Below are 25,661 nucleotides of genomic sequence, written 5' to 3'. Positions count from 1 at the left end.
AAGCTCCAACAAAGCTACCATCATCAGAGCAGGATGTCCCAGTCTACAACATGTGCGTATGTGGGGGTTGGGGAAGGTGGATCTCACAAGTCACTGGAAGCAGCCAGAGCCCCCATTCCAGAACCTCTGTGATGTCACTTCTGTTGTCATGGCAGTCTGGGTGCCAACCCAGAAGAGTTCGTTGGTGGCTTCAGTCTGTGAGGCTTGGTGGTCTAGCCATGGCCTCTTCACAGAGTATCACGCCCCCAAATGAACCTCCGATCGAATCCTCATGGCTGAAACCAAGCCTGTTTCCAGCTTTTAATGCAATGCTTCTTATTACAATAAGTGGAATCTTCTTCGCCTTTCCGTGAGTCTCCCATTGAAGGTGTCAGTGTCTTAGACACAGAAGAGAAAATAGACAAGGACAGTACAGAGGCAGGGAGGGAAGTGGAGAGAGAGGGTCAGCAGGGGAAGGAGGATATAGAGTTAGAGGGAACCCAATGTGAAAGCACAGAGGTCTGGAGTGCCTGACGCATTTAGGGAACTATGAGAGACTGGTAATGCTGGTGACATTTTGTGGAGTCTCCATGGTCTGTCTCTAACCTGGATATTTAGATCAGTCCTTAAGGCGAGTGAGTCCTACCTCAGGTGAACTAGGCCTTGTGGGGAGCTCTGGGTTTCCCCAGACTAGGACTGAGTCTGGCTCTGGTTTCAGGTGCCGGTGGTTGGCTCAGAATGGGCAGTGGGAATTTGCCGTGGTTTCGGGCCTATTCTTTATACTGTCCTTCTGCAGCCTCATTTTCCTCAACGGGTCAGACCCAGGCATTTTGCACAAAGGTAAGGCCTCAGACCCCTGGAGAAGGAGGTGGTATCCCAAGGGCTGATGCCTATAGGGGTGATTTCAAACATGCTAACCCCCCTCAACCCCACCCCCTGCCCCCGTGGCCTCAGGAGCCCTTCCCTCCATGTCATCATTACTTGGGCCCTGGCACTTCATTTCCCAAGCCACTGAAGTGCGAAAAAACAGAATCCTGGAGGTGTTCCAGCTGCTTTCGAAGGAAGGACTGGGCAGGCTGGCAAGAGAGGCCAGCAGGCCCTTCCAAACCACGCAGTTCACTCCTCCGCCTTCCCATTTTACACACGACTTCAAGCACTGATCACTATTCCAAAAGGGGAGAGCTCTGTATAGAGCTCCTGTGGCTGGACAGCCCTTTCTCTCTGACTGCCGCCCATCTGAGTGGTCAGCTTGCTCAACAGGGACCGGGATTCCCCTGCCCTCCTCCTCCCCACCCTTCTTGTTGCCCAATGATGCTATGGGGCGGCCCCAAGCAGTAGAGTGGTGGAAGGGCCTCCTGCCACTGCCCAAATCTCTTCCCCTGCCAGGCTCCTTAGAAGAGGACCCCAACATTCAATACATAGCACGAGTGAACAACACGGCCTTTCGCCTGCAGTGGTGCTCGAAGTGTTCTTTCCATCGTCCACCCCGGACCCACCACTGTCCCTTCTGTAATATCTGTGTGGAGGTAAGTACTCCTCCTTCCTGTCCACTCACCAACCCATCCCAGGGCACCTGGCCAGGACCAGGAACCTCACATCATATGTGGTCCAGGGGTGGGTATGAGATCATCTTCCCACACTGCTACAAGTGGCTCTCAGCCACTCTTGGTCACTTATATATGTTATTGCCTCCAGTTCTGCACTTGTCCTGAGACGCTGGCCTTGCTTGCACAGGTGCTGACATGCAAAGGGCACCATCTGTGCTGAGCCTGGTGGAGTCAAGGGGAGGAAAGGCAGTGACTGTCCCACTAGCTTGCTGATACTAGATACCCATAACTTTAGGCTGGCTGCTGCCCTGTACTGGGTATTGTTGCCTGTCCACCTCTGGGTGTCCAATTGAGGGTTTCCTGGGTTCCGAGTGCTCTTCTCTCATGTGCACACCTTGCACGGGTTTCCAATACAGAAGGCTGGCTGGGCTAGAAATTCTTCTCATCCTTACCCAGTATCTGAAAAAATACAGCTTCACAGCTTTTCTGTATCCTGCTCAAAGTGACACCAGGCAGGTCTTGTCTCTAGAGACCTCACTCATGACAAATGACCTGATGAGCCATGGCGTCCTAACTGTGCTCTATCCATGGGCGTGCTGGTTTCACCCTGGAGATGGGAGCTCACGTGCAGGGCCAAGAGCAGGAGGTCTAGGGGCTGGGTTGAGGGGGGGCCTCAAGATTTGGGGGTATTGGGCTAAGCCAAATAGACCCTCAAGGTCTGCCTTCTCTCCCCTAGGACTTTGACCACCACTGCCTGTGGGTAAACAATTGTGTAGGTCAAAGAAATTTCCGCGTATTCGTGCTGCTGCTGGTGTCCCTGTGCCTTTATCTGGTTGTTCTTCTGGCTACCAGTGTGCTTTTTCTCATTCGTACAAGACATATGCCCTTGTCGCTGGACTCAGCCATGGCGTATCCACCCAGTCCCAAGGGCCCACACTGGGAAGAGAATGGGTTGTGGGGAGGGACGGACAGCCAAGGGGCAGGACAGCCAAGAGGTGGGGTTAACCGAGGGAGGGCTGATGTTGTGGGCAGGGCTAAAGGGAGAAGCTACTTGGGAGGACCTATGAAGGACAGATTGAAGGCGAGTGGGGTCAGGGAGATGGGCGTGGTAGGATGGACTATGGAGTTAAGAATCTAGGGAGGCCAAGAAGTGGGGTAATGAAGGTTGAAAAGGGTCAAGTGGGAGGCCAGCATGGTGGGGTGAGGTTTCTCTTGGGTGTGCTGGATTAATTGTCCAGTCCAGGGAGGAAAAAGTGGGTGGGCGGGGCCAGCCAGGGCGGGGCTAATGAGGGCTGTGGGTCGTTGGGCGGGGCCAGGAGAGAAGAGTTTGTCTGTTCTTCTTAGCTTGTGTATGCACAGCATCGCAGTAGCTGTACCCGTCTTGGTACTCCTGCTGCCTGTCATTCTGCTCCTGATGATACAGGCTGTGTCGGTGAGCAAGGTAAGCGAGTACTGCAATACCAGACGGTGCGGAGGCATCTTGCATCTTTGGGAATCCGGCACTTTCGGCTGATCTTCACTGCCCTTGGTCCTGATGGTGCCTCATGAGTCCTTCCAGACCCACCCCTTAAGATGCAGCTCAGATCTTTCCTCCCCCTGGAGCTCAGTGGTCATTCTTCCTCGTGGGTGCATTGCATGGAGAGCCTGTTATTTGAGGGATGGGTGCATCCTGCGCTTGTGTTGATAAGAACCCTGTGATCAGAATAACACCAGCAGACACCTAGGGAAACGCTTGAGACGGGGGTCAGTCCTGAGTGGTGTAGCAGCCTGCAAGAAACTGAGTTTGGCGAGGCCAGCATTGTAGAGGAGGACGTGCCACTCTTCCTGTCCTAGGTGTGATTTTGCAAAGGTGGAAGACAGGAGGGTGTTGTCTGTGAGAGGCACACCTTTGCAAAAAGGCAGAGAAACCCGAATGTAGGATGTTAAGGAAATGAGGAAGGAACGATTCTAAATCAAACCCAAGGTGCCAGATAATTTATAAGGAGGAGTCAAGATTAAAAAGCCCCTAAAAGTTGAGCGTGAAATTTAGTTTTGATGAAGTGGAAACCTGGGAGCCATGGTGGGATTTAAAAAAAAAAAAAACAACAAAAACTCATTTATTGAGGAATAAATTAAAACTGCAAAATTCACCCTTTTAGTCTAGGATACGGGATTTTGACAACTGGATACTGTCCTGCATTCTCCAGCATGATCAAGTTTAGGCAGTTTCTTTACTCCAGAATATCCTTTCATTCACCTGTTGTTGTCAGTCTCTCTCCCTATGTCCTTCTGGTTTTTCTTTTTTTCCAGGGTCACATGTAAATGGAGTCATTGCCTTCTTTTCTCTGGCTTTATTTATTTAGGACAATGTATTTGAGATTCATCCATGTTGTCGCTCATATCAGTATTTTATTTCTTTTATTGCTGTGTAGAAGCATATGGATGCCCTATAGATTGTTTATACATTCATCAAACGAAGGATTTTTTACATTATATCTAGTTTTTGCCAGTATTTTTGTTTGTTTTGTTTTGTTTGTTTCATACTAGAAATTGAACCGGGGGGTGTTTAATCACTGAGGCACATTCCTAGCACCCCTCAAATTATGTTTAAATTTTTTTTTTTTTAATTTTGAGACAGGGTCTCACTAAGTTGCTTAGCGCATCACTAAGTTGCTGAGGCTGACTTTGAACTTGCCATCCTCTTGCTTCAGGCTCCCAAGCCTCTGGGATTATAGGTGTGGGCCACTATGCCTAGCTAGTTTGGGGTAGTTATAAATAAAGCTGCCCCAAACATTGATGCACAGGCATGTGAACATAAGTTTTCATTTTTGTTGAATAAATTCTTAAGGGTGGCATTGCTGAGTCATAAGGTAAACACGTGTGGAACTTTGTAGGAAATTGCCAAATTTGTCTTCCAAAACAACTGTAAGGTTTCTAAATTCTACCAGCAATGTTGGGAATTCCAGTTGCTTCACATCCTCACCAACATTTCACACTTTTTTTTTTCAAATATATTTTAGGTATCAGTTGACCTTTTATTTATTTATATGCAGTGCTAAGAATCGAATTCAGTGCCTCACACACACTAGGCAAGCATTGTACCACTGAGCCACAACCCCAGCCCCTCACACTGTCCTTTGTTATTTTGTTTTGTCTTTTAATCAAACCTGTCTTATTAAATGAGTCGTAGTATTTCATTAAGGTTCCAGGTTGTGTTTTCCTAATGAGTAATGGTGTTGAGCCTATTTTCATGTCTGTTTGGCCTTCAGTGGGTCTTTGGTAAAATGTTTACTCCTGGCAGGGCACAGTGGCGCACACCTGTAATCCCAGCAGCTTGGGAGGCTGAGACAGGAGGATTCCGAGTTCAAAGCCAGCCTCAGCAAAGCGAGGAACTAAGCAACTCTGTGAGACCCTGTCTCTAATAAAATAAAAAAAAAAAAATGGACTGGGGATGTGGCTCAGTGGTTGAGTGTCCCTATATTCAATCCGTGGTACCCACTCCCCCCAAAAGCGTTTCCTCCAATCTTTTGCCCATTTGAAAAAACGGTTGTTTTCTTATTGAGTTTTAATAGTTTTCTACATCAGATTCAGATCTAGGTTTTGCACATCTCTTCTTGCAATCTGTGACTTGTCAATCCATTTTCTTCATACCATCTTCCCAAGAGCAGGAGTCCTTAGTGTTGTTTTTCTAGGACTAGGGGTTGAATCCGGGGTGCTCAACCACTGAGTTCTCCCTCAGCATTTTGTGGCTGTTGTACATTCTACATAGAAAATTGTCATCTGTGAAGAACAGTTTCATTACCTTCTTTGCAATCTGTGTATCTTTATTGCTTTTTCTTTTTAGTGTTGAATAGGAATGATAGGGGTGGGCATCTCTGCCCTGGGATTCCTTTAGTATGGCAATCTCTTGACTAAAGGCTCTTTCAGTAAGACTGGTGGGCAGCATCAGTGGGGGAGGGGATGCTGCAGACCCCGAGACAGTGAACAGACAGAGGAGCCTACCTGCTCATCACCTCCCATCCTTTTAGTCCCCAGCCCACCACTGCCATATCTGGTCCTCCTCCCACCTGAGACTCTGTGCTTGGCCCTTATTCATCAGCCCTGTGGTCTGCCTTTACTTTGAGCTTGACCTTTACTGCTTTGTGTACTGAAGGCCTTCAGCCCAGATTTTCCTGGGCCATGTGATTTTTGACTAGGAAACTATGATGGGGCCTCCCCACTGCCCCTGTCCTCCCAGATAGTGAAATTCAGTTAAGGCATAATTTTAGAAAAAAAAAAATGAGAGGTGGGGAAATGAAGTGGGAGTGGGGTGGTGACATTGTCTTTGGAGCAATTGAGCAGCACAAGGAAGAGTTTAAAAGGTATCTGAAAGGGGCTGGGGTTGTAGCTCAGTGGCAGAGAACTTGCCTAGCATGTGTGAGGCACTGAGTTTGATCCTCAGCACCCCATACAAATTAAAAAAAAAATAATAAGGTCTATCAACAACTAAAAAATATTTTTTTTAAAAAGGGGGTTGTGTGGAAGGATGAGGTAAGAGGACAGGTGTGGCCAATGGAGACAGAACAAGGATCTTGCACAGGGAGGCACAGGATGATGAGGAGCCCTGAGAAGGCAGGAGAAAGGAGTGCAGTGTCAGCACTGTCTGCGGAGAGCTGCTCACAAGTGGGTCAAGGGAGGTCACTCTTCCTAGGAGCATAGGAAGGCAGGAGGCCCTGGGTCACTCTTGGGCTCCCCTGCCCTTAGAATCTTGCTCCAGGCCTGGGATGAGCCCTGGCTAAGCTGACTGACTTAGGAGGAGTCACTGTGAGATGGCCTTGCCCAGTCCTGCTGATTCTGAGCTCCTCTTCCCATCCCCATCTCCCTCCAGGGCAAATCACTCCGGAACAACAACCCCTTCGACCAGGGCTGTGCCAACAACTGGTATTTGACCATTTGTATGCCAGTGGGACCCAAGTGAGTTGGTAAACTGAAGGCTCAAGTGGTGGATCTCTGGGGCTGGTGGGAGTGGGGTGAGATAAAGCTGGGTTTTCTTCTTTGGTCCCTGACCCCAGCTCCCAGGCCCTGTCACCCATTGTCCTTTCCTTTGGGGTTTTCCCCAGGGCACTCTGGGAGCCTCTGGGAACGTCCCTATTCATTGCCCTTCTAGGTTCTTGCCCTAAGAAATGGAGTAGAGGGGAAATGCAGCCTGGATGAGACTCCTGGCTGGGAACCCTGGGCTCTGTGCTTTCCAAGCTGAGGGTGAGGGTGGTCAGGGGGACCAGGCCAAGGTGGGTAGTGACTCCCTGCATTTGGTCTATCACGCCCCAGGTACATGTCTGCAGCTACTTGGATGCAGCAGGCGGAAGGCACAGAGTGGGACCCTGAGCAAGGGGACCCAGTGCACACACGGTTCTCGCCACAATATTCCCGTCAACACCGTCCCACAGAGCTCCCTGGGCCCACATCTCCAACACATGGGCAGGGCCCCCCAGGGAGTGGCGAGGCTGCAGCTTTACAGGAGGTGAGGAATAGTGGGTGTGCATTGGGAGAAGGATGTCTGTGGGTCACACATGTGTTGGGGGAGGCTCCTGAGGTTGGGCTGGCCCTGAAGCTGAAGCACATGGAGCTTAAGGAACGGAAATATGAACCTGAGTGTGCGGGTTCCAGGTTTCAGAGTACTCCCAGGTGTTGCTGAATAGACAAAGAGAAAAGACTGCACCACTAATTTGCTAGTTGGCCTTGGCCAGTCCCTTACCTTTCTAGGCCTCAGTTTCCTCAGTTATTAATGAGGACTGAGACTAGTAATTTATGTTTTAAAGGAGATTCTTTTTTGGGGGGGAGGGGGACAGGGAATTGAACTCAGGGCACTCGACCCCTGAGCCACATCCCCAGCCCTATTTTGTATTTTATTTAGAGACAGGATCTCACTAAGTTACTTAGTGCCTCACTTTTGCTGAGGCTGGCTTTGAACTTGTGATCCTCCTGCCTCAGCCTCCCAGGCCACTAGAATTATAGTCATGTGCCACTGTGCCTGGCTCTTTATTTATTTTTTTTTTTATGGAAATTTGTACTTGAAATCCCATGTGAAATATATGAAGTGGAGCATTAGGAGTGCAGTAGGGTAGATAACCCATGGTGCCCACCAAGGGCCCTTGCATTACTTGGGGTAAAAGCCCTCTCCTTTGTCCTGTCTCCTGGGGCCCAGAGCCATGACTGTGAACTGCAGGGTAGAAGCTAGAAAGAACACCCATGTATTGACTTATGTGTTTAGATTTCCATCAGCCCGATGCCGCAGCAAAAAGCCCACAGAGAAGACTTGGCCTCCCATCCACGAGCCTCTCACTCACCCATTCAAACTGCTGGATACCAGGACATCTGAACTTCATCTTTTGAGCCTCCATGTGGAGGCCTCTCGTAGCTGAGCCCTCAATCACTCCCCTATTGGGAGTGCTAAGACTTCCATTCCTGTTGTACATTTGTAAATAGTTTTTACTTCTTCCTATGGCTGCTCTGTCTGTTTGTTCTAGGTTTAGAGAAGCGGTGTTTCCTGGGGATGTAGGGAGGCTCTGAGGGGTTGGAACAAAGCCCTCTTGGAAGGGAAAGATCCTTGCTCTCTGAGAACCCAAGCTAGGGAACCAACATTGTCTAGCTCATTGACCTTGAGCAAGACACTTGTCATTTCTCTCATCCTTAAAATGTGGCAACAGTAATAATCACAGTGACTGACCTGGCTGGCTTCCTGGCAAGGGCTGGAGATGGGAGGAGAGAAAACCCCCAGCTAGCACTAGGGATGGAGCAAGCCCTGTCCTGCAGCATCCCTGTCTGACTACAGGGGGTGCCAGCTGCCCAGGAATTTGAAAACCAAGTCTGGCCCAGCCCTCTAGTGGGAGGTGAGCCAGCCTGAGTCAGTCTGGAGCCCCCTCCTGGGCGCCTCCTCCCCAGATGTGGGAGGGTGGGGGCATTCATCCTGCATCTCTCCTGCAACTGTGTCCCACCCTGGTCCCTTCCCCCTGGGGTGCATCAGGTGCTGGTTCTGGTCCTGTCCCTGGGGTAGGCTCAGGAATTTTGAGTCTGCAGGCCCCAGAGTGTTGGGCAGGGGGCACATCAAACCGTGTGTCTGTTAGTCTCCAGAGTGTGATCTTGGGACTGGGCATAATATCACTTTCGTAGTAGGTTGTTGGAGGAGGAGGTGAGGTGTTTCATCTAGTGCACAGCAGGCAAGCAATGGATGCAGCTGGAATGATTTATGGTTATTTTCTCCACTAGTTGGGCGACCCAACCATGTCAGAATTTCCAGAGTACTATTAGTGGTTGTGGGGCTCTCTGAATTTGTATCAAGGACCCCATATCATCTTGCCACATGAAGCATCAGGACAGACAAACTATACTGCTTCTTTCCATACTTGTATCTGGGTGAAACCATCTTGTGTGATAAAGGTGGAGGCAAAAGGATGTCACCCAAGGGGTCAGATGCATGTCCCTAGGGTGTGTGTGTGTGTGTGTGTGTGTGTGTGTGTGTGTGTGTGAGAGAGAGAGAGAGAGAGAGAGAGAGAGAGAGAGAGAGAGAGAGAGAGAGAGTATGCACATGTTTGGTATGAGTTCATCCTCGGGGGTGTGTTCGCCCAGCCCCTTATCCTTTCTGACCAACTTTAGGAGGTGGGTGACCTATGATGCAGGATGTGTCTCCAAGTCTCCAGACCACAAAGTCCCACGACAAGACTGCTCTTCCCTCTTCCTTCCCTCCTCAACCTCTCCTGGGAAGCCCAGGCCCAGCCCCACCCCCCTGCCCTGGCTTGAACTCCAACACTTCTCATCCCCTTTCCCTGTCCCAATATCTATCTCCCTGGGCTCAAGTCCTTTTGGGGCTTAAGGCTTTTCTCAAATCTTATTCCTGCTCACTTCCTCTGTCTGGGAAGCCCAAGTTCATGGGCACATGGCAGAGAAAGAGGGGAGGAGTCCCTGTGCCCAGGTTTTAGTGCCTGTGAATCTGTGTGTGCAGTAGGGATGTCTCAACCCTGCTGACCAACAGGGGGAAAGGCCGAGTGGGGAAGCCAGAGGCTCCCAAGCTCATTCCCAAAGGACAGCCCTCCCAATAAACTGGATCTGAGTGAGGGAGGAGAGAGGTGGTCCAGGAGCCTGGGCCAAGTCCTGGATGTGCATCATGGAACTGCCTGGGTGGGGGAGTGCTGGAGGGAGTCCAGCTCCAAGCGGGGCCCAGAAGGCCAGGCCCCAGTCTCTGAGGAGTTCATGCTGCCTCCTCCAGCCCCGCTGGCTGTCCCCCTGCCATCCTGCCTATCCCCCTGCCATCCTGCCTGGTTCAGGTCTGCACTCATTGGCTCCCTGCCTTCAGGTATACAGGGCCTCACTCAGTCTCAGGCAAGGGCCTTTTAAGTCCTAAGCTAGATGTGACACATCTCCTTGACAATCTGGTCCTCAGTTTCCCCACTAGAAAAGGATGTAATTTCCCTCAGATTCTCAAAAGAGGACATGGCCTTTCCAAAGGCAAAGACTTCCTGCTCTGGGATGAAGATTTTAGGTGTGTCCGCCCCCTGCCCCCAGCCTAGGATTCCTAGGATTTCCTTAAGAAAGACCCTTGGATCAGGCTCATTGCTTCTTGAGCATTAAGTGGGACATAGAACATTCCTTCCTTTGACGTCCTCCACCATACCCTCTACCCTAAGCCTTGGGCCAGTCTTGTGCCTCCTTGCCAAGTTGAGAGGACCCAACTGGGCTGCACCCCCTTCCCTTTTTGCCCCCTTCTCATTTCTGCTGAATGTGCCCTTGATTCTCAGACATGCCCCACCCAATCGTTGGCCCATGGATAAGACAAGGGGTGTTATAGGGGACCAGTTATGGGGCCCACTGTCCACCTACCCAGGAAACTCTGCCATCCCTGGGCCAGAGCCAAGAAATGGCCCCCACGCCTGCAGGGCTACCAGGTGCCCACAAGCTCCTAGAACCGTAATGCCAGATTCGTGGGACCCCAATAGACCTCCAGGAGCCGAATCTGATGCAATTACACAAGAGTCTTTATTGCAGGCTCGCGCCTGGACTCTCAACCGTTTGCAATTCAGCGGTCCTGAGTAGTGAGTCCCAACCCTTAGTTAGTGAGAATTTATAGGTTTTGGGGGGATACACTATGCATCACAACATCACACAGAAAATCATTTTATACCGCGCGAAAATCAAACAACAATTCTTAACATTGATGAGCACATTCACTGGCCGGAACACGTTGGGTAAGGGTAGTGGGTGAATTCAAATGATGGATATATTTGAACTGATTGGTTTAGGCCCGGAAGGGTTGCAAGAGTCTCTATGCCAAACTGCAGGGTTGCCTAATCATGTTATACATCACGGAAACTACTGGGAGGTCACCTGACATTTCAGATATTTTTCCTGTCTCCTGCTGATTGGTGGTTGCTAGGGGGTTGCTATGGGTCCTCACCTAGCTTAACTGAGTCAGGGTCACCTAGCACCACAGATCCCTTTTGTTAAACAACTCAGCAGGGTGGGTATGTGCCTAAGAACCTTCTGTGGGTTTTTCCAAGGACAAGAGTCATGCCCCCTCCCTCTGGACAGGCCTTGAGGTAGAAGCTGATTTCTCAAAAATGGAGTCACATCAGTTTCTCAGAACCTGGGATGGAGAGCCTAGCATCTCCAGACCTTTCCTCATGGGCCTCTTGGGAAGTCAGGGCATATAGGATGAGACTCAACCTAGTCACCCAGCTCTGCCGCCAACTAATGTGCCACAGGAGAATCTGTCTTCCCTTTGCTAAAACTTGGAGTCCTCAAGGTAATCATAGATATCACACTGAGGATCACAGACTCTTAAGTCTTTAGGGAGGGTAGGGACTCCGGGATACCTCATCCAGCTGTCTGCCACCTCCAGTTTTGCAGATGGGGCTCTTAGGTCCTGCAGAGGGAAGAGTTTGCCCAAGATAACCTGGTGGCATCAGCCTGATGGCTTTCTCTGGTTCCCAGGGGACCACTCTCATTCCTGCTTCCAGGGCCATTCCAGCAGGGGAAGGGCTTGGACAGTGACCACAGGGCCCCACTCTCTAGGCAAACTTAGAGCTGGCAGTGAAGTTCAGCACAGGGCTGTCTACTGAAAAGGCGGCCAGTTTGAACCCCTCTCCAACCCTGCACTGTGCCCATAGTGCTCCTGCTGCCTCTGGCTCAGCCCTGTCCTGCTCTGCCCTGAGGGCCCCACCCAAGAAGGCCTGCAAGTGGCTGAGGGTGAGGCAAGGCTAGGACCCCTGGGGCAGAGGAGCTGGTTGTCTGAGGAAGTGGGGGTGTCCTGCCCCTTTTACACACTTTAGAATTCCTTTGTTCTCATGCCTTCACTTCCTCACAACCTGCTTACTTGACCTAAAAGATGGAGTGATCCAAGGGCCAGAAGGAAGTGGATCAGGGTTCCTGGCAAGAAGGGAGCAGCCTAGGAGGCATTCATTAACAGCCCCTACAACTCCCTGCAGGGAGGAATAATCCCTGGAGGCTGGTAACCTTGGCAACAGGTGGAAAAGGGGAAGTGCTCTAGAGGTATTAACATTTTATTACTTTTCCTTTCAAACCAGCCTCCATCTTTCTGATCTGACCCATTATTTATTACTTGCACTGTCCTTTTGTCCCCACCAACAACACTTTCTGAATATGTGTCCTATGAAGACAATGAAATTTGATTCCACGTGTACAGACCACTGATTACTTCAATTTTCCTTACTTCCAATCACCTCTCCCCGTACCTTCGACCTCCCTGCTTCGTTATCATAAATATCCCTAAACCTTATGGGGGAGAGATCTGAGACTTGATCTGTCTTCTGGCTTGGCTGCCTCCTAAATAAACCTTTTCTCGTTTGCAAAACTGGTCATTTTGAGATAGTAATTTGGGAAGACAGAGAGACATACTAAGTGTCAAAAGCAGCGCCATAAACCGCTAAATGTGAAAGGCTCCCTCCAACACTTGCAACTTTGAGGGCAATGTGCAAAGGAGGGTGTAAAATTGTGTAGCTCTACCCTGCCTCCACCTCTAGACCAGACCCTAGCTATCCTCCCTCTGCAAATACTAACACCCCATACCAACAGGTTGCTGTCTGTCTCTCTGGAGATAGCCTGCTTTTCCCCAAAGGGGTCTCTCTCTTAAGATAAGCCCCCATTCTTCCTTGAATATGTATCGACTTCACAAATAAAACTCTGTCTCTGCCTTTGACTGGTGCATGGTAAAATTCTTTTCTGTCATGTCTGCAAGAACGCTGCTGGCCCTGAGTCAAGTTCTCCCTTTCTCTGGAAACTTCTCAGACCATTCTTCAGAGAAATATCTTCTCCTGTGACAGGTTCAGTGATTGGCATGCCATCTATGGGAGGCGGGTGGCCAGGACCATGCCTAATTCAGTAACTGACTGTCATGGAGAAGAGATCTCTTCCAAGAAGGGCAGCAAAGAATTTCAGCATGAGTCTGGCAAAGGCAGAGACAAAGGTTTATTTAGAAAGTAGATACACATTTAAGGGAGAATGCCATCTGTCTCAAGAGTGAGAAGCCCCTCCTTGAGTTGGAGGTCCAACATATGTAGAAGGGCCATAGTCAGGGACAGGACTGAGGTGGAGACAGGGTGGAGCTGCACAATTGTAAGCTCAGTTTTCCCTGAGTTTATGTATTTCCCTCATTTTACAAGGACATGAGCCAAGAGCCTGTCAAGATTTTAACACAGTGACTCCCACTGCTTGCCTGTCCTCAAGCTTGTCTCTTTTGTCTAAAGAAAACACAGAGACCAAGCTAGAATTTCATAGGACCAAGCAAATGGGGAAAGGGCCGAGAAAGGAGTGCAGGTTTGGGGTTTGGGGAGGGAATACTGAGAAGATAGCTCTGGCTGTCTCCCTATTCATTCGTACCTACTCCCTTTCTTGCAGTTTTGGAGAGAATACAGGTATGGGGGGAAGGCTGCAAAAGGGGTGGGGGGAGGCTTTCTTTTTGCCACAGTGGTATCTGAAGAGCCAAAGTGGGCAGCAGGACAGAAGCTGACTCTCTTGCCTAGCTGACTCACAGTTTTTATTATTTGATTGCTTGTTTTCTTTTGGCTGACTATACCTACCCTCACTTTTGCCTAAACACACACACTGGCTCATTAATTTAGAGGCATATGCTGAATACCCACCAGTGACAAGAGAAAGATGTGACCCCGTGCTCATTGTTCACAGACCTAGAAAGGGAGATGGACACTTAAAGAGTTAGTAAAAAAGATGAAAAGTGCCAAAACAAGTAGGACTGTCTGTGAATGTATTAATCATACCTTTATATTCTGCTTTTTGTTGTTATTGTTGTAGTTTTTAAATAAGGTACTGCTTCTTTGGGGTTATCCATTTCCTAAAGACAGTAAAAAACTGCCTAAGGCACACCTCTTATATGCATACCAACCACTGGGGGTGGGGGCTATACTTCTAACCTCTTCTTTTAGCAAGCTCTTAATGTTCCCTTTACCTAATTGCCCCAGGGCCAGGTACCAGATTGCAAGAGACATTCCTAAATGCTGCAGCCTATTGGAGTTAGCCAAACCAAACAATTCAAAACTTGTGCTCCTTTACCCAGTCCTTCCCTTAAAAACCACAATAAAGGCTCTGACCTTGTTTTCTGACTGACCTGGTATTTCCCTGTGTGCTCCCCATTCACAGCCTGCAGTGCCTTCTGTTTGTAGGTATTAGTAGTATAAGTCCCTTCTTCCTTCATGACAGTACTTTCTTTGTCTATGTGACTTAACACACATTTCAAACAATCCTGGGATTGAGTATGATGGTGCATACCAGTAATCCCAGCAGTTCAGTAGGCTGAGACAGGAAGATAACAAGTTCAAAGCCACCTCAGCAATTTAGCAAGGCCCTGTCTCAAAATGAAAAATAAAAAAAAAGGCTGGGGATGTATGATATACTCAATGATTAAGTGCCCTTGGGCTCAATCCATGGTGTCCAAACAACCAAGGAAAAAAAAGAAAAAAAAACAACCACCACCATTTCTGGTTACACTTAAAACAGTGAATACCTATATCTCCCCTACTATTTTGTTTAGTATAAACAAACATAACTAGATAAGAGTTTGTTCCCCACATGGGTTCTGTTTCATCATTCTCAGAGCAAAGAGTCTACTTATTTGTTTATGAACTACCTTAGTATTCCTGGGATGCTAAAATAAAAAATAACAAATTTATTCCTCACAGTTCTGGGGACTGGAAAATGTAAGGTCATGGTACCAGCTTTCCTGATTCATAAATAACTTCCTGCTGTGTCCTCACTTACTGAAAGGGGCAGATAAGCGTCCTTGGCTTATTTTGAAGAACACTATCCCATTTTTAAAGATAGTAATCTCTGGCAATAGGCATGCACTGTATACAGGAATATAGGGCTCTGCCCTCATGACTTCATCATCTCCCAGAGGTCCCACTTCCTGATGCCATCCACTTGGAGGCTTAGAAATTCAACATATGAATTTGGGGGTTGGAAGTAGAAATACAAACATTCAGACCATAGCAAGAATTTTTGTTTAAGAAACTGGGTGGGGGCCTGGGGCTGAAGCTCAGTGGTAGAGTGCTTGCCTCACCCGTGTGAGGCACTGGATTTGATCCTCAGCACCACATTAAAAAATAAATTCATAAACAAAAATATTGTCTCCATCAACAACTAAAAAAAAAGAAAGAAAGAAAGAGGGGCTGTGGATGTGGCTCAAGTGGTAGCGTGCTCACCTGGCATGCTCGGTGCCCTGGGTTCGATCCTCAGCACCACATACAAATTAAAGATGTTGTTTCCGCTCAAAAAAAACTTATAAAATAAATATCAAAAAATTCTCTCTCTCTCTCTCTCTTTAAAAAAAGAAAGAAAGAAACTGGGTGGGATTTGGAGGCGGTTGCTGGGGAATTTTGAGGAATTAGGAATATCCTATATGTAATGAATTCTTAGTAAGTTTCAAACAAAAACCAGGTAGTCTGACAACTTCTGAATATCAAAGAAAACTATCCATTTCTAGAACTTCAATTGCCAGGCTCCTCTGTGTTTGCAAAGTATCTTTATAGCTAATCTGTCATTACTCACATTACTGATAATAGTTGAGAGATGCTATAAGACTCACTTGGCTCGAAATACCTTGGCCAATAACCTGGGTTTCCTCCTACTCTATTTGGTATAAATTGCCTAGTTATAGCCTCTATCAAAGGGTAATTTAAGTTATCTGGCAGGGGAGAAATGTCTCTCTTTGATGATTTGCAGCTGTTGAAGATTTCTAGTAACTAGCTTGACATAGAAATGTGGGGATGTTTCTCAGGAAATATCAGCTTAGAGGGCTGGGGTTGTGGCTCAGTGGTAAAGTGCTCGCCTAGCATGCAGAAGGCACTGGGTTCCATCTTCAGCACCACATAAGTGTAAAATGAAGATATTGTGTCCACCTAAAACTAAGAAGTAAACATTTTTTTTTAAAAAAAGAAATATCAGCTTAGGGTTTAATTCTGCTAATTCTGGGTATTCTTAGATGACCCCTAAAGCTCAAGTGTTGAAGAGTTGGTCCCCAAAGCAGCAGTGTTCAAAGATGGGGGGTCTTTGAGAACAGATTAAATCACAAGGACTCTGACTTCAACAATGCATTCATTCATTTATGGTTCAGAGTTTACTGGGTTTTGAGTGAGAGGCTTTGTTACAAAAGCAAATTTTCCTTTGCTTCCTAGGCACCACGAGGTCAATAGCTTTGGTCTACCACATGCTCCCTCAGTGATGTTCTGCCTCACTATAGGCCTAAAAGCAACAGAATCAGCTAATCATAGAATGAAACCTCTGAAACTATAACCCAAATATAAATATTTTCTCTTTTCTAGTTGTATATCTTAAGTATTTTGTCAGTGACACAAAGCTGATCAACAAACTGAATTCCAATCTTTTCCTTGGACATATTACCACAAATCAGTTTGGATAATCACTTTGGCAGACACTGAGACTGACTGGGGCAGGATAGGTGTTCAATAAAATTTATTGCATATTCAGTTGAATGAATGGAAGCTTTACTGCATCAGTTCCAGCTGTGATTTGCATAGAACAGGGACCAACTCTAGTTATACAAAGCAAATAGAGAAATTCCTGGAAGGGTATCAGGAGTTCATAGAATTAAGGCAGTTATCTGGATTGTGGCAGATTGCAGAATCAAGGCAGTTCCAGGGAGCTGGCACAAATCCACAGGTTCATGAATAATCTGTCCCTAGAATTGCCATTAGCCCCACCTCCAGCATCCCTTCTGATCCAGGATTCAAATTCCTGGGACTTCAATGGTCTAAATTACCTGTTTGAAATAATTAACCCAAAGGAGATAAAAGAAGGGTCTTCAACTCCCAAGATGGGAGGCTGCAATGGAAGACACATACTAAGAATTGTTCCAATAAAGCCTTCACACAATCAGAAAAATTTCAAAAAAGAATATGGTGGTAATAGAAGAGGGGAATTAGATATTGCACTGTGAAGAAAGACAAATGGCATTCACATTGATACTAAAAGGGAGATGAGCTGGGTGGGGGGGGCGGCGGTTACTGGTAAAGGAGGAAATATAAGGGTGTAGTTTCAGAAGAAGAAAAAAGTGACCATCACAGTCCTCATGTAGCTGGCCAGACAGCTACAAGAACCTGGACAATGGGCTACAGAAAATAAGTATTTCAAGGAGTTCCCAGGCTAACATAGGAGTTGAACAAATATTTGTTCATTGAATTCACAACAAAATGGAAACCTAAAACATGCTATTTAGATACAAGGAACTGAGTTTCCTTCTGTTAGCTCAGTGGGGAATGTGTCCCCATAGACAGTGACTCATCCTTAGAACCAGTTGAGACTTCCCATTTACTCTTAGGCCCTTATCAAAGATACTGGGTTATCTTTTGCCTTCTGTGTCAGAAGTATGGGGTCTCCATGAAGTTAGTCTTGGGCTTTCCCAGACTTCAGCTACACTGGAATGACTGCTTGCATGCTCCCAAGAAACATGCTTCTCTTTCTGGGTTTGCAGATAAAGAATCAGCCCTTAACCAGGTGAATGAGAAGTAATACTCTATTTATACATGTTGTGTCAAAATGCATTCTACTGTCATGTAGAATAGAACAATTAAAAAAAAAAAAGAATCAGCCCTTAATTCCTGGCAATTATTCATCTCTTTTTCTATAAGAATCTCTTTTCTAGCCAATCGCAGTGGTGCACAGCCAGTAATCCCAGTGGCTCGGGAGTCTGAGACAGGAGGATCGTGAGTTCAAAGCCAGCCTCAGCAATGGCGAGGTGCTAAGCAACTCGTGAGACCCTGTGTCTAAAGAAAATACAAAAAAGGGCTGGGAATGTGACTCTGCGGTCAAGTGCCCTGAGTTCAATCCACAGACCCCCTCAAAAAAAGAATCTTCTCTGCTACACGCTGCCCAGTCATCTGGCCCAGCTGACGGTGACCTGTGGACTCTCTGACAGAAGAGTCACCTGGCCCTCGAATGCACCATGTCTTGTTCCTCCAGCGTTGACACTATGAAGAAGGTGGTTCAGCAGCTCTGGCTGGAGGCCGGACTCAACCACATGAAGGTTTCCCAGGCAGTTGCTGACTTGAAAAAATTTTGTCTGCAGAATGCTCACCATGATCCCCTACTGACTGGAGTATCTTCATGTACAAGTTCCTTCAGACCCCAGAAAGTCTATTCCTTTTTGTAGTCATCTTTCTGAGGTTTCCCAAACCCACTGCTCAAGAACCAGTGAATATTCAAGAGAGCTTAATTTGAAGCCTGTACAAAAAATTTCCCTGTAACACATGTACCAAAATACAATCTTCTACTTTTGTCAATCCTTAACATCTACCTCTCTGAATTTTCATGAATTTCTATTTCACAATGGTAATTATTTTATATACACTGGCAGCAACATACAATAAAATATTTATTTATTTTTTAGTACCGGGGATTGAACCCAAGGGCATTCAACCACTGAGCCACATCCCCAGCCCTATTTTGTGTTTTTATTTAGAGACAGGATCTAACTGAGTTGTTTAGTGCCTTGCTTTTGCTGAGGCTGGCTTTGAACTCTCCTTCTCCTGTCTCAGTCTCCCCGGCTGCTAGGATTACAGGCACGTGCCACTACACCTGGCTCAAAATACTTGGTATTAAAAGAAAAAAAAAACTTTCTTCTTCCTCTTGCAGAGAAGCCACATAACCCAGATATTGAATCCTGGTGTACTATAAATCTGAATTTCAATCTTAGGTCTTTCCCATATTTGCTGGTTGTCTCATCTTGTTGAATATGACCAGAGCCAGTTCATTACTCTGCAAAACTCCTGTCCTACAGGAATTTTGAGTGAAAATATACTTAAAGTTCCAGACACATAAAATACTGGATTTCTCATGATACCCAGCCATTAGGTCGTGTCCAAAAGATAGACCTATTAAAAATAATGCTCAAGGGCTGGGGATGTACCTCAGTGATAAATTGGTTGCTTGCATGAGGCCCTGGGTTCAATTCCCAGCATTTAAAACAAAAGAAAAGTTCAAGATACCACCTCCCCTCACTCCAAAAGAATATGTTAGACAGGTGTGGTGGCACCTGTGATCCAAGTGGCTTTGGAGGATGAGGCAGGAGAACTGTGGGTTCAAAGCCAGCCTTAGCAACTTAGTGAGGCCTTAAGAAACTCAGTGAGACTCTATCTCTAAATAAAATACAAAAACATGCTGGGGATGTTGCTCAGTGGCTAAGCACCCCTGGGTCCAATTCCCAGTACAAAAAAAAAAAAAAAAAGAATATGTTAGCTGGAACATGAGACTGATCAAATTATGTGCATGCAAGGAAATGGTATAATGAATCCCAGTATTATGTAAAATTTTACTAATAAAAATAAATAAATAGATTGCAATTTTTTACTTGGGGGAGAAAAAGCAATGTATTTTCTTATCAACAACCCCAGAGTAAATCTGTCAATCAGATGGCTGGAATCATAAGTGTATCTGGTGGGTACAAATAATCATTTTCTAGAAACCCATTATTTTGTCAAAAAGCAAGATTTCATTAGGTACTATCAGAGCTTGAATAAAATTTCCCAGTAAAATCTCTCCATTCTGGTCCAACGGTGTCATTCACTGATGGAGCAATTGCCTAGCTCATGTGAGGCTCTGGGTTTGATCCACAGCACAGGGATCTCCCAAATCCTTTAAAGAAACAAGTGGTTCGGTACACAAAGATGTTTGTTAGATAGAAGGAAGGTCACCACAGTGTAAAGGTAACGTGTAAAGCTTGAAATTACTACAGAGAATTAAATAAATTATAATATAAATTATAATAATTTGTTATAGATTTTTATGTAGCCGTCGTTAAGAGATTCTGCAGAAATATATTTACTCACAAGTGGCTTTCTGAGGTAGTAGCATGCAGTGAGAGTGGTCTGTCAGAGATTCCACCACGGGTATGGTCGGGCCAAAAGCACAGAAGGCAATGGTGCAGCCCATCACCCTCTTCTTCAGATGCTTGCAAAATAGGTGCCAATTTCAGGGGTGGTTCTATGAGCAAATGAATATAATGATAAGAGCTGTATCATTGGTTTTGATGAGTACATGAGCATTGTATCAGATGATGAGAACAGATTTATTTTAAAACATTCAAGAAAACAACTGGGTTGGATCATACTAAAAGAAGATAATATTGGGCTGGGTACAGTGGCGCCTGCCTGTAATCCCTGCAGCTTGGGAGGCTAAGACAGGAGGATCTCAGATTCAAAGCCAGCCTCAGTAAAATCAAGGTGCTAAGCAACTCAGTGAGACCCTGTCTCTAAAATAAAATACCAAATAGGTCTGGGAATATGGGCTCAGTGGTCAAGTGTCATGAGTTCAATCCCCAGTACCCCCCCACCCAGAAAAAGAGATAATATTATTCTGTCACAAAGTGCCTCCAACTAGAAATGATAACTGAAAGGCTGGGACTGTAGCTCAGTGGTAGAGCACCCGAATCACACATGTGAGGCACTGGGTTTGATCCTCAGTACCACATAAAAATAAATAAAGACATTTGGTCCAACTACAACTAAATATATATATATATATATATATATATATATATATATATATATATATATATATACACATATATTTGGGGGAAACATTTTTTTCATATAGTTTTTGTTACCTTTTTGATATTATCAGATGACAATGCTGTGGGGTTGATTTTATTTTAAAAAGTTCTGGGCCAGGACAGTGGCACATGCCTAAATTCAGGAGGCTGAGACAAGACTATCACAAGTTGAAGGCTAGCCTTAGCAACTTAATAAAAAGTAAAAAGAAATGATCATTGCATCCTTTTTGCCTTGATATTAGCCTCTTCAAGGACCCCATTTTTTGGTACAGGGGATTGAAATAGGGGCTTTCACATGCTAGGCAAATGCTCTACTAACGAGCACCATACCCAGCCAATCCCCCTTGATTTTAGACAGGGTCCACCTGAGTTGCCCAAGCTGGCATCAAATTTGCCATCTTCCTGCCTCAGCCTTTTGCGTAGTGGGGATGAGGAGACATGTCCTGCAATGACTGGCTGAGACTAGATTTTTCAAAAAACTTTTTCTCAAGGATATCTGTTAAGAAGATACAGGAACAAAACTGTGTCCAGAAAAACAATTTAAAATGTATATTGAAGGCATGTCTCCCACATGAGCTTTTGGAGGACACACAATATCAAACCATGATACACTGGGTAGAGGATTATAGGCTGGTGGGTTTTCCTTTCAACACTTCAAAGTTTCACTCAACTCTCTTTCTCTAGCACATTTTAGGAGAAGTCCACTAAGATTCTTATCTTGGCTCCTGTATGAGTAAGATGATTTCTTTAAATACCATCTCTTTGGCTTTGATTTTCAGCAATTTGAAAGATGGTAGGTGTAGATTTTGGGTATTTGCCTTGTTTGATGTTCTCAGAACTCCCTGTATCTATTACTTCATAAAAGTTTTCTGTCATTATTACTCGAAGTCTTTCCTCAACTCTGTTCTATTTTGCTTCTCCTCCTCCTATTCCAACTGCACGTGTGTTTATCTTTTGCAATTGCCCCGTTGTTCTTAAATTTTCTGTTTCAATTTTTCTTTTCTCTTTGCAATTTTGCCTGAGAAATTTCTTCTGACCTATCTGCAAGTTCACTAATATTCTCCCCAGTCATGTCCAGGGTACTAGTGAGCCCATCAAAGTTGTTAAGCATTCATCTTAGTCATTTTATCTCCAGTCTTTCCTTTTTTTTCTTGTTTACCATTTCCATCATCAGCTTACATTATCTATCTTTTCTTGAATATTCTTGTTCAGCTCTAACCCTCTATAACCCTTAGGATCTCAATCATAGTTGTTTCAAATCCCTGTCTGATAATTCCCACAGCCTCATCATTTGAGGGTCTCATTCGAATGCTTGCTTTATGTCCTTTCTTCTTGCTTTTTAGTATGTATACCTTATAATTATTTTTGATTGAAAGCTAGACAGTGTACTGAATAATAGGAACTGAGGTAAATAGGCCATTTATTTGGTGAGATTTTGTGCTCATCTGTCTAGAAGTTCAGTCATGTTTAGTGTTTTCTGTTGCCAAAGAGGCCAGAAACTTTCAGATTCCTATAATGTGCTTATTTTCATTTCTTGCCCAGAAAGAATTTGTGTCTTCAACTCTTTCATCTCTAATTCTCTAAAGTTGTGCGGAGGCTTTTTGGTATAGTGGCACAGTAGAGAGGAAGGAAGGATTCTGTGGTCTATGATTAGATCATGGTGTTGAGTGAGCCTGTATTGCTGGGGTGTGACTTTCACTGGTGTTTCCTACTTTTCCACCACCACTAGCACCTTGCAGGAGATAAGAGCCTGGAGTAGGAGAAACGCCTTCCCCCTTGAGGGACAGGCTCTGGTGAAATCCTTGTACTTGGAGAGTAGGTTTCTGTTCTGGAGAATGGTTGCTCTTTTCACAATGGTTACCTCCATGTCCAGGATCACTATTCTCAAGGGACCTAAATGTGGTCTGCCCTCTGGGATTCACCAATCAGGGCTCCTTTCCATTATTGGCATCACCCATCTCAGGCACTGATCCCATGCTCCAACTTCATTCCCTTTCTACTCAGCCCCCTGACTGCAACTCCTCCTGGAGTCACTTGCTTGGTGGTTGGTGGCAAGGACTCTGGAGCCAGACCTCATAAGTCCAAATCACAGCTCTACAACTGTCCAGCAGGGAGACCTTGGGTAGCACTTAGCACCTGGTCACTCAATTTCCCTATCTGTAAAACAAGGAATTGTGGGTTAATTCATGTAAACCACATAGAACAGAGGTTGTGCCACAAAGTGCCCTGTGTGCTGAAGACAGACCACGATATATGCTGATGTAGAAGGGGAAAAGGTACACTCATACACTGCTGGTGGGACTGCAAATTGGTGCAACCCAATCTGGAAAGCAGTATGGAGATTCCTTAGAAAACTTGGAATAGAACCACCATTTGACCCAGCTATCCCTCTCTTAGGTCTATACCTAAATGACTTAAAATCAGCATATTACATCGACACAGTCACATCAATGTTTATAGCAGCTCAATTCACAATTGCTAAACTGTGGAAACAGCCTGGATGCCCGTCAATAGATGAATGGATAGAGAAACTGTGGTATATATACCTAATGGAATATTACTCAGCATTAAAAGAGAATAAAATTACGACATGTAATGAATGGAGTTAGAGAATATCATGCTAACTCAAGTAAGCCAATCCCAAAAATCCAAAGGCTGAATGTTCTCTCTGATAAGGAAAAATGGAGGAACTTTGATGGGGCAAAGGGGAGGCAGAGGTGAGGAGGGGGCATGGGGGTAGGAAAGATGGTGGAATGAGATGGACATCATTACCCTAGGTACATGTATGAATGCACATATGGTGTGAACGCTACATCAGGTACAACCATGGAAATGTAAATTTGTGCTGCAGTTGTGTACAATGAATTAAAATGCATGGTGCTGTCATATATATCTAATGAAAAATACAAAACAAAAAGAGAAACCCTAAGGCTAACATGGTCTGCTCCAAAGCTCAATAGACCTGGTAGTTATGATTCTAGTACCACTGCTAACCTTTTTCCATGACTCAATGAATGTCATCCCTTTTTCTTGTGCTACAACAGAAATTGACATAAAACTTGGTGGTAGACTGTGACCCAAACATCACTTCATTCTCAGTAGAAACACAACTGACCAAGAGAAATCTGAAAAAAAAAAAAATATTCAACATTAGTAATCACTAGAGAAATGCAATTAAAATCATAATGGGATACCCTCTCGCACCTATTAGAATGGTTATTATCAAAAAGACAAAAGAACCAGTGGCACATGCCTTAATCTCAGGAACTCAGGAGGCTGAGGCAGGAGGATTATAAATTCAAGGTAAACCTCAGCAACTCAGTGAGACCTGATCTCAAAATAAAAAGTAAAAAGGTCTCCAGATGGCTATCAGGGTTAAAGTCCCCCTGGGTTCAACCCCCATCATAAATAAAAGAAAAAGAAAGACAAAAGATTTTAAGTACTGGTCAGGATGTGGAGAAACTAGAATTCTTGTACTATGTTTGGGGGAATGTAAATTAGTACAGTCATTATGGAAATTAGTATGGGAAGTTTCTTTAAAACTTAAAAATAGAGCTCAGTTGGGAGAGTGCTTGCCTTGCATGGACAAGGCCCTGGGTTCAATCCCCAGCACCAAAAAAAACAAAAACAAAAAACAAAAAACTACCCTATGGTCCAGCCAATCGGTGCATGAATGGATACAGAAAATGTGGTTTAGAAATATAAGGGGATACTCTTTAGTCTTTGAAAAAACTATAAGGAAATTCTGTCATTAATGACAAATGAATGAGGCCAAAGGACGTTTTATTGGCGGAAATAGCCACGCACAGGGCAACAATCACATGATCTCACCTACATGTGGAATCTATAAAAGTTGAACTCATAGAAACAGAGAGCAGAATGGTGACTGCCAGGGGCCAGGAGTGGCTGGGCTGTGGTGGGGGAAGATGCTGGTCCCAGGAGAACAAATTACACTTAGATGAGAGGGATGAGTTTAAGGGATCTATTGTGCAATATAATGACTACAGTTAATAATAACATACAACAGAATGAGTACAGTTGATAATGTTATCTACACTAAAAAATGACTCAAAGAGTAGATTTTAAGGGTTCTCACCACAAATAAGAATATGAAGTAATGTATATGTTAAAAAGCTTGACTCAGACGTTCTTCAATGTAACATTTTTCAAATTATGTTATATGCCATAAATATGTACAAATTATTATTAGTATTGTTATTATCATCATCATCAGGGATTGAACCTAGGATTGTTTAACCATTGAGTCACATCCCCAGCTCATTTTATTTTTGAGAGAGAATTACATCATAAATCCCACCATGGAAGTGAGTAAACTGGGAAGATATTTAATTGGTAGATTTCTACCTCCTTCCCCAAACTGGAGCTCTGTTACAACAAAAAGGAAGAAGTGGAGCTAGGATGAGCAATGAGCACTGTTGACTCCAATTAGCACTGGGCCTGAAAGGGGGATGACCATCACCAAACTTCTCCCCATGCCATCTTCACATAATTTATGGCCTCTGTATTAGCCTGCTTTCTGTTGCTCTAACAAAATACCCGAGAACAGATAATTTATAAGGAGGTAAGTTTTATTTAACTCAGTATCCAAGATTTGGCAGCTCCTGCAAGTGATCTCTGGTGAGGGTGTTCACCAGATTGTGTGTCAGAAAACAGGGAGGGACCAATCTGGCTCTTTTGATAACAACTCCCTCTTACAGGAGCAAATGGGGGCCCATGAGAAGTCCATTACTCCCTTGAGAGGGCATCTTGCAGAGTGACTGAGTTACCTCCCACTAGGCCCACCTCTTTCAGGTTCTACCACCTCATCACTGAGGACCAACCCTCCAGCCTTTGAACCTTTGGGACAAACCACATCATATCATCACAAGCTCCAACAAAGCTACCATCATAAGAGCAGGATGTCCCAGTCTACAACATGTGCGTATGTGGGGGTTGGGGAAGGTTGATCTCACAAGTCACTGGAAGCAGCCAGAGCCCCCATTCCAGAACCTCTGTGATGTCACTTCTGTTGTCATGGCAGTCTGGGTGCCAACCCAGAAGAGTTCGTTGGTGGCTTCAGTCTGTGA

At 45.3% G+C, this 25,661-nt stretch overlaps 1 protein-coding gene across 1 annotated transcript; it reads left to right on the top strand.

Moving 5' to 3' along the window:
* Nucleotides 1–218: 218 nt before the first annotated feature.
* Nucleotides 219–25,661, top strand: LOC143386905 (palmitoyltransferase ZDHHC19-like). Its single transcript, XM_077107997.1, has 6 exons — nt 219–349; nt 698–819; nt 1,366–1,505; nt 2,263–2,435; nt 2,886–2,993; nt 25,616–25,661. Exons 1-6 carry the CDS (start codon nt 219–221, stop codon nt 25,659–25,661), a joined length of 720 nt encoding a protein of 239 aa, XP_076964112.1.

The sequence above is a fragment of the Callospermophilus lateralis genome, unplaced genomic scaffold (assembly GCF_048772815.1).
Source record: "Callospermophilus lateralis isolate mCalLat2 unplaced genomic scaffold, mCalLat2.hap1 Scaffold_1064, whole genome shotgun sequence".
NCBI classification, from domain to species: Eukaryota; Metazoa; Chordata; class Mammalia; order Rodentia; family Sciuridae; genus Callospermophilus; species Callospermophilus lateralis.
The sequence above is the reverse complement of the archived record's forward strand: the minus strand, read 5'-3'. Positions and strand labels throughout refer to the sequence as shown.